The following is a 9,524-nucleotide window of genomic DNA, read 5'->3' on the forward strand; positions in this document are numbered from 1 at the left end:
AATTTGCTAGCCTGGCTACTAGAACACCAGAGAAGTATGTGACAGCTCAACTTTGGGATGCTAATGTTTTTACGTAAATATTCAATTTCTGACACCGATAATAAAGTACTGTGTGAAACACATTTGACTTACAGATCAGTTCAGTAACAACAGTCCGTTTAAGTGTTTGTTTAATGTTCAACCTGGTTCCTTTGGAAATATATATCATGAGTTTGCAGGCCACAAGGATAGCAAAGAAACAGTTAGATGCCTGACGGCTACCACTTTCTAAAAGTGCCTTAGAGCGATTCAGTCCTGTTGTGGTGCAGGCCCAGCCCTGGTCACATTTATTGCCAGGAGGTGCTGCAGGGCCAGCTCTGTGTCCATTTGTGTTGTGTGCTGCTCTAGCTCCCCCTGGTGTATCTTGAATGCCATAGTTAGTACCCAGTCTAGTGTGGTAGCGTCCAGAGAGGGGTCAATGTTCTTAAAGGCAGCCCTTAGATCAGCCACAGTCACCTCTCTGTGAATAAAAAACACAATGCCCCTGGTGATCCTTTCAAAACGGTTTACACTTTTCAAACAACAATGAAACAAGTATATTACTTGTGCAAATTGAGATCTGTATAGATTTACGTCATTTAGCAGACGCTCTTATCCAAAGCGACTAATGCAGATTTTTCACCTAGCCTTTACCCGCTAGGCTACCTGCCGCCCTACATGGGGTATACACTTTGCTTACCCTTTGCCTCCCAGCTGAGTCCTCAGTTGGCTGATATACATATGCCTCTCTGTGGAGGCCTGCTTCTTCACCAGATTCAGGAAGTCTTTGTGTTTCCCATCTGCATCCTGCATAGAACATCACACCATGTCTTTGCCACAGTAGACATTAATGGTAGCAGTGCATTAACAAAATGTTGAACAAACTTTCCTATGTTACAGCCTTATTATAAAATTGATTAAATAGAATTTTCACATTTTATAAAGTATTCAGACACATTACTCTACTTTGTTGATGTCTCTCAGGCAGCGATTACAGCCTCGAGTCTTCTTGGGTATGACGCTACAAGCTTGGCACACCTGTATTTGGGGAGTGTCACTGCACAGCTATTTTGGGGTCTCTGTAGATGTAACAGTATAGACTTTACGTCCGTCCCCTCGCCCCGACCTGGGCGCGAACCAGGGACGCTCTGCACACATCAACAGTCACCCTCGAAGCATCGTTACCCATCGCCCCACAAAAGGCGTGGCCCTTGCAGAGCAAGGGGAACCACTACTTCAAGATCTCAGAGCAAGTGACGTCACCGATTGAAACGCCACTAGCACTAACTAGCGAACCATTTCACATCGGCTACATAGAGATGTTAGATCGGGTTCAAGTCCGGGCTCTGGCCCAAAGCGTTGTCTTGGCTGTGTGCTTAGGGTCGTTGTCCTGTTAGAAGGTGAACCTTTGCCCCAGTCTGAGATTCTGAATGCTCTGGAGCAGATTTACAGCCTTGTTATTATCCATTTTAGAAAAAGGCTGTAAACCATATAAACCATATAACGTGAAGCTGCATTTATTGTAGCTGGGGATTTTAACAAAGCAAATTTGAGAACAAGGCTACCTAAATTCTGTCAACATATTGATTGTAGTACTCGTGCTGGCAAAACTCTGGATCACTGCTACTCTAACTTCCGCGATGCATACAAGGCCCTCCCCCGCCCTCCCTTCGGAAAATCTGACCACAAATTCATTTTGTTCCTCAAACAGGATGTACCTGTGACAAGGACTATTCAACACTGGTCTGACCAATTGGAATCCACGCTTCAAGAGTGTTTTGATCACGCGGACTGGGACATATTCCGAGTAGCCTCAGAGAATAATATTGATTTATACGCTGATTCAGTGAGTGAGTTTATAAGGAAGTGCATATGAGATGTTGTACGCACTGTGACTATTAAAACCTACCATAACCAGAAACCGTGGATAGATGGCGGCATTCGTGCAAAACTGAAAGTGAGAACCATTTCACCATGGAAAGATGACAGGGAATATGGCTGAATATAAACAGTGTAGTTATTCCCTCCGCAAGACAATCAAACAAGTGAAATGTCAGTATAGTGACAAAGTGGAGTCGCAATTCAACGGCTCAGACACGAGACGTATGTGGCAGGGTCTACAGAAATTTTGCATGTCAACTAAAACTCTCACAAACTTTTACAGATGCACAATTGAGAGGATCCTGTCGGGCTGCATCACCACCTGGCAACGGCAACTGCACTGCCCATAACCGCAGGGCTCTTCAGAGTATGGTGCGGTCTGCACTACACATCACCCGGTGCAAACTACCTGTCCTCCAGCACCCTTCGTCACAGCAAGGCCACTGCCAGCAATACATTTGCAAACATTTCTAAACCTGTTTTCGCTTTGAGGTATTGAGTGAAAAAATCTATTTTTATCAATTTTAGAATAAAGCTGTAACGTACCAATTTTGTGTATTCAATTGGTAGTTAGTCTCATCACTGCAACTCCCGTACAGACACAGGAGAGGCAAAGGTCGAGAGCCGTGCACCCTCCGAAACACAACTCAGCCAACTCTGCTTCTTGACAGGCATTGGCCAGCTTAACCCAGAAACACTGTGTACGCTTCTGGGCCGCCATAGAAGTCGCTAGTGCACGATGGGACAAGAACATCCATGCCGGCCAAACCCTCCCCTAACCCGGACGACGCTGGGCCAATTGTGCGCAGCCCCGTTGCGGCTGGCTGGAAAACATCCCCACAGCATGATGCTGCCACCACCAGCCCCATCTCCCGGTTGCGACAGAGCCTGGACTCGAACCAGGATCTCTAGTGGCAGCACTGCGTAGTGGTGCCTTAGACCACTGCGCCACTTGGGAGGCCCCACTGCCTGTTCACCCCGCTACCACCCCGCTACCATCCTTTACTTAGATTGTGTGTATTAGGTAGTTGTTGGATTTCTTTCTATTGTTGCACTGTCAGAACTGGAAGCTCACGCATTTCACTACACACACAATAACATCTGATAACCATGTGTATGTGACCAATAAAATGTGATTTTGATTTGATCAATGATCTCTCTGTACTTTGCTCCGTTCATCTTTCCCTCGATCCTGACCAGTCTTCCAGTCCCTGCCACTGAAAAACATTCCCACAGCATGATTCTGCCACCACCATGCTTCACTGTAGGGATGGTGCTAGGTTTCCTCCAGACGTGACGCTTGACATTCAGGCCAAAGAGTTCAGTCTTGGTTTCATCAGACCAGATTATCTTGTTTCTCATGGTCTGAGAGTCCTTTAGGTGCCTTTTGGCAAACTCCAAGCGGGCTGTCCTTTTACTGAGGAGTGGCTTCCGTCGAGCCACTCTACCATAAATGCCTGATTGGTGTAGCGCTGCAGAGATGGTTGTCATTCTGAAAGGTTCTACCATCTCCACAGAGGAACTCTGGAGCTCTGTCAGAGTGCCCATCGGGTTCTTGGTCACCTCCTTGACCAAGGCCCTTCTCCCCGATTGCTCAGTTTGGCCTGCCGGCCAACTCTAGTTAGTCTCAGTGGTTCCAAACTTCTTCCATTTAAGAATGATTGAGGCCACTATGTTCTTGGGGACCTTCAATGCTGCAAACATTTTTTGGTATCCTTCCCCAGATCTGTGCCTCGACACAATCCTGTTTCGGAGCTCTACAGACAATTCCATCAACCTCATGGCTTGGTTTTTGCTCTGACATGCACTGTCAACAGGTGTGTGCCTTTCCAAATCATGTCCAATCAATTGAATTTACCACAGGTGGACTCCAATCAAGTTGTAGAAACATCAAGGATAATCAATGGAAACAGGATGCTATTGCTATTGTATACATCAAGGGTACTTGAATACTTTTTGAGAAGGTCCAGTCCCTCAAATTTCCAGACCATGGTCTGCCTATTGACTATGGCTGGTATTCCTCTATTAAAACGGGATTGTGAAATTATGTGGACTAAGGTGTGAAATTTTGGACCGAGACCCAAAAAGTTACCTCTGTATACAGTCTTTGGTATGGGAGGCTCCCACCGTTGTTGTCTAGCTCGGCCTGAGCTGTGGTCACTAGCTCATCAATGTCTTGCGCTCTTTTCAGAGGGAAGGCCATTTGCAAGTTATCTCTGCAATACAGAGGTCATTTTATATAGCCCACTCACTGTCATAATCGTAATGTTTGACTTTAATCTGTACTGTAATTTGATTATCTGCATTACCTGAAATCCTGAACACTGAGCAGCCCACTCTCTGTACTGTCACTGTGGATCAACACTTTCAGCAGGTTAGACAGTAGATGTGTCTGACCATGGTACACACTCTCATCCACCTGTTAATAATACATTTATAACCATCAAATCATGCGCACCATCCTTTCTCACACTCATAAGAAGAGCGCTGTATAACACATTTGCAAGATCACACACCTTTCCTGTGAGAATGTCATTGAAGAGGCTGATAGAGTCATCGTTTAGGTGTTGACGAATGCCCTCTACTAAGCTATAAGCCCACTCTCCAGCCTTTTCCCCATATTGTCTCTCCAGATGTTGCCGCAGAAACTCTGGAAGATTGCTGCTTTCATTTCTCTTAAGAGAAATACAATTAGAAGACATATCAGTCAAACAGTGTGTGAAATACCTCTCTTTCAAATAATGAGTTATCAGTTTACCCTTCCATCCTCCATGACCTTCTCCTTCCAAACCTCCTTGAGGATTCTCACAACCGCATTCCTCTTTAGCCTATGGTTCTTTAACTGCCCCTCATAGCGCAGGTATATGGGCACATCATCAGAAGTACCCTGAGTGGACACAGGGTGAAGACCTTTTGATCATGCCATTCTTTTTGGAAATGTGTTGATGTTCAGGCAGTTTGAAAGTACAGCAGGGAGGGAGGTTTACCAGTCCAGTGAAAAACTCTGAGTTCTTTCCTCCCAGTTCTGCCAGCAGGATCTCCAAACGCCGCTGGCTGGACTGGCCCTGGGAGAGATCTGCCCAACGCTCACTACCTCCCAGTACGCCTGTAATCACACAGTGCTGTGTAAATGTTCTGATCTAAAATGTTTATATTGATTCAGTCACAAAGAAAAACGCCTAACACTTCAAGCATTACTACCAACAATACCATACCACAAATGGGAAGGGGGAAAAAACAGAACCTAGAGCAGTTTTTCTATGTGATACCTGCACACTGCTCCCATTCTGGCCTGGGGGTAGAGGCCTCTTTGAAGCCCTCCAGTTCTCCCTGGAGGCTGTCCCTCTGTGTTGTGACTTGCTTGTGCACCTCAAGCAGTGTGTCATATTCAGCCTTCATCTGATCAAAGTCTTTCTGCAGGGTCTCCAGCTGGAATAGATGCAAAGAGATTCAACACTCATTCAGGTCTGATTAAGTGAGACTGCTGTTGTTGAATCAAACATTTCACTGAACTGTACCTTAAGCAAGTTCTCTTTGTGGGTATGGTCCAACGTCTCCCAGTCACGGCGGGGAACTACGTCTCCATACTCCGCATGCAAGCGATTTAGCTCCACCTGGGCTTTAGTCAGGTCCTCTCGACACACCTTGAGAGCCAATTTCTCCTTCACTGGGTCCTCGATTTCCACTTCTGATGGAAAGGAACAGGTTTTCAGAGGTGACAACACCCCACACTTCACTTCCATCAAGACAGTTGACTAATAATTATTTTATTGTTACACATTTTTTCACTACCTTCCTGCTCTTCCTCGGGTTCCTCATCTGGTCCATAGCTCATGCTGCTGATGTTGGCGATGAGCAGCTTGCGAGCATCACATTCTTCTCTGTACATCAGATACTGAGCAGCCAGGTCTGCCTGCAGACAACACACCTGAGAAGAACAAGCGAAAGAGCAAAGGAGAGTTCAGGCAGCCTAGGCATGGTTGATATGAGCCAGAATAACTTGAATTCTGTGTTTTCAGAGCAGCACTGGTGTGATTGAGACTGAACCTAGTGGGTAAGCACTGTACCTGGGTCTGCAGGGAACTCTGTGTCTCTCTCATGTTTTCAATAACCTTTTGACGGTGTTGGCGCTCTTGCTTCAGAGCTCTAATCTCTACCCTCTCCTCCTCTCGCAGGCCCAGGATCCTCTTTTCACACTGCTCTGACACCACAACCAGACGAGCACGGAGAGGCTCCAGCTCCCGGATCTGGTCCCGTAGGTATGCTGCAGAAATGAATATCCATAGACTATAAAATCCAACATCCTATATGCATGACATCTTTAAGTCCCTCTGATACTTCCATTCATCCTTGTTTTTCTGTCCAAACTCACATTCACCTTAACAATATAGGCCTATATTGCCACAATCAAACATTCCATGCTACAATGCCACACACCTAATGTGATTTCATATTCATTTTTTATGGCACACAGAAGCGGCTTGTACGTTTTGAAGTCCTCAATGAAACAGCCAAAGACCTCCCGGTATGCCTGCGTATGACAGAGGGCAGATTTTGTCACTTAACAACTAAGTGAAAATGAATCTATTCACTATACTCCTTATATGTAGTAAGGTAAATACACTGTAACAAAGCCTAAATTACATGGATAACCTGTATATTATATGGCAGATGGATGGGACCTGTAGTTTGCGCTCTTGGACTTTTGGTTGTTGTAAGTCAAGAGCCTGCAGCTCCTTCTTTAGGTAGCTTTCAAGCTGCTCCAGGAATCGTGGCTTCCCCACAGGGCCACCAAAATCATCACATTTACATTTACATTTAAGCCATTTAGCAGACGCTCTTATCCAGAGCGACTTACAAGTTAATTTTTACCTTTTTTTTTTTTTTTTTTTTTTTTTTTTTTTTTTTTTATTTAACCAGGCAAGTCAGTTAAGAACACATTCTTATTCTTCAATGACGGCCTGGGAACAGTGGGTTAACTGCCTGTTCAGGGGCAGAACGACAGATTTGTACCTTGTCGGCTCGGGGGTTTGAACTCACAACCTTCCGGTTACTAGTCCAACGCTCTAACCACTAGGCTACCCTGCCGCCCCGCATCTGTAGCATATTACCATCTCAGTAAATCCTTCCACAACTTTAACCCTATATCATATGACAGTATATATAATTTGCTAAATACCCATGGTTCCTGATTTCTCCACCTGAAGTATGTCTCCTCCCCTGCTGAACAACTTGAGAGGTGACATGGGCAGGCCAGGTTGACAGGTAGCCTGAAGTACAGCCAACCTGACGGAGTGAGATAAAACGTTTTATTTTTAAAAAGAAGCTTGCTCGGGGAACGAATGATGTACTTGGTGATATGCACAAAGTCCCAAATCATCCAACCTAGCTTGCTAACTGCTTATCTTACTCTGGTTGCTGCTCTACATGAGCCAGGGCCGCCAGTTGCCACTTGTCGCCCAGTTCTTTTTTCAGCGTTATGTTGACACTCAGACGACAGTCTGAAAGTGAGATGGAAACAAGCAGCTAACTATAAATTATTATTTGTATTATTATTATTATTATATGATTCGCTTAGTAACGTTACTATCATAGAGTAACGTTATCTGAGTGAGCTAGCTAAGTTAACAGTTAGCCTACTACTAAATTGGACAAGGCCACTTGCCGTTCAAACGATGATAAAGGTGGTAATCTAATATCTTTCTGTGTCGACATCTGTTATGTTTAGATGCAGCAAACAAGCGAGCTAGCTAGTTACCAAATACATTAACATGTAATCCCTTTTCAATTAGGTTAGCTAGCTATTTGCTTCACTTCAGGCTCACGACCGAGTTGTTATGTTTACACAATGTTGCCACGGAAATGAAGGACCCAGGAAGAACCCCAAATAGCAGACCATCGCGCGCCAGATACTTTTGCATCCCTGGAGAACCTTTCCAGAGAGAAGGCGTAAAAAACTTTGACTTGGCTCAGGACTTAATCAAAGATTTTTAAAATTGTGACTTAATAATGTATGTACAGTGGTGTAAAGTACTTAAGTTAAAATACTACTTAAGTAGTTTTTGGGGGTATCTGTACTTTACTATTTATATTTTTGACAAGGTTTACTTTTACATCCCTACATTCCTAAAGAAAATTAATGTGCTTTTTATTCCATACATTTTCCCTGACACCCAAAAGTACTTGTTAAATTTTGAATGCTTAGCAGGACAGGAAAATGGTCCAATTCACTTAGGTATCAAGAGAACACCCCTGGTCATCCGTAGTGCCTCTGATCTGGCGGACTCACTGCTTCATTTGTTGGAGAGTGTCCCAGGCTTTAAAACAAAATAGAAAATCGTGCCGTCTGGTTTGCTTAATATAAGGAATTTGAAATAATTTATACTAATTTATAAGTATTATTTTACTGGGTGACTTTTACCTTCATAGAAAATGACTTAGATATCTTTCTTTACTTTTACTCAAGTATGTAGTTTACTTTACTATTTATATTTTGTACATCTTTTACTTCACTACATTACAAAATAATGTACTTTTTACTCAAATCCAATCAAATTTTATTTGTCACATACACATGGTTAGCAGATGTTAATGCGAGTTAAGCGAAATGCTTGTGCTTCTAGTTCCGACAATGCAGTAATAACCAACAAGTAATCTAAATAACAATTCCTAATCTACTGTCTTATACACAGTGTAAGGGGATAAAGAATATGTACATAAGGATATATGAATGAGTGATGGTACAGAGCAGCATAGGCAAGATACAGTAGATGGTATTGAGTACAGTATATACATATGAGATGAGTATGTAAACAAAGTGGCATAGTTAAAGTGGCTAGTGATACATGTATTACATAAGGATGCAGTCGATGATATAGAGTACAGTATATACGTATGCATATGAGATGAATAATGTAGGGTAAGTAACATTATATAAGGTAGCATTGTTTAAAGTGGCTAGTGATGTATTTACATCATTTCCCATCAATTCCCATTATTAAAGTGGCTGGAGTTGAGTCAGTGTCAGTGTGTTGGCAGCAGCCACTCAATGATAGTGGTGGCTGTTTAACAGTCTGATGGCCTTGAGATAGAAGCTGTTTTTCAGTCTCTCGGTCCCAGCTTTGATGCACCTGTACTGACCTCGCCTTCTGGATGATAGCGGGGTGAACAGGCAGTGGCTCGGGTGGTTGATGTCCTTGATGATCTTTATTGCCTTCCTGTAACATCGGGTGGTGTAGGTGTCCTGGAGGGCAGGTAGTTTTCCCCCGATGATGCGTTGTGCAGACCTCACTACCCTCTGGAGAGCCTTACGGTTGAGGGCGGAGCAGTTGCCGTACCAGGCGGTGATACAGCCCGCCAGGATGCTCTCGATTGTGCCTCTGTAGAAGTTTGTGAGTGCTTTTGGTGACGAGCCGAATTTCTTCAGCCTCCTGAGGTTGAAGAGGCGCTGCTGCGCCTTCTTCACGATGCTGTCTGTGTGGGTGGACCAATTCAGTTTGTCTGTGATGTGTATGCCGAGGAACTTAAAACTTGCTACTCTCTCCACTACTGTTCCATCGATGTGGATAGGGGGGTGTTCCCTCTGCTGTTTCCTGAAGTCCACAATCATCTCCTTAGTTTTGTTG

The 9,524-nt window shown here is 44.0% G+C and overlaps 1 protein-coding gene across 1 annotated transcript; it reads right to left on the reverse strand.

Annotated features, from left to right (window-relative positions):
* Positions 1–153: 153 nt before the first annotated feature.
* tsnaxip1 (translin-associated factor X interacting protein 1) lies at positions 154–7,769 on the reverse strand. The gene is made up of 17 exons (XM_064951929.1): positions 7,565–7,769; positions 7,310–7,400; positions 7,079–7,185; positions 7,026–7,033; positions 6,582–6,700; positions 6,337–6,430; positions 5,967–6,163; positions 5,692–5,827; positions 5,418–5,587; positions 5,169–5,328; positions 4,887–5,005; positions 4,658–4,786; positions 4,416–4,574; positions 4,209–4,318; positions 3,992–4,115; positions 719–825; positions 154–499 (listed from the first exon to the last, which is right to left on the reverse strand). Exons 1-17 carry the CDS (start codon positions 7,612–7,614, stop codon positions 289–291), a joined length of 2,091 nt encoding a protein of 696 aa, XP_064808001.1. The 5' UTR covers positions 7,615–7,769; the 3' UTR covers positions 154–288.
* Positions 7,770–9,524: the final 1,755 nt, after the last annotated feature.

The sequence above is a fragment of the Oncorhynchus masou genome, chromosome 31 (genome assembly GCF_036934945.1).
Source record: "Oncorhynchus masou masou isolate Uvic2021 chromosome 31, UVic_Omas_1.1, whole genome shotgun sequence".
Lineage (NCBI taxonomy): Eukaryota > Metazoa > Chordata > Actinopteri > Salmoniformes > Salmonidae > Oncorhynchus > Oncorhynchus masou.

Excerpts from the sequence above, each read along its gene's own strand:
- tsnaxip1 (XM_064951929.1), bottom strand. The coding sequence starts at position 7,614 with ATGTCGACACAGAAAGATATTAGATTACCACCTTTATCATCGTTTGAA. Across the intron at positions 6,164-6,336 it reads TGAATATGAAATCACATTAG|CATACCTACGGGACCAGATC; the intron begins GTGTGTGGCATT and ends TCATTTCTGCAG. Across the intron at positions 4,575-4,657 it reads AGGTCATGGAGGATGGAAGG|AGAAATGAAAGCAGCAATCT; the intron begins GTAAACTGATAA and ends ATTTCTCTTAAG.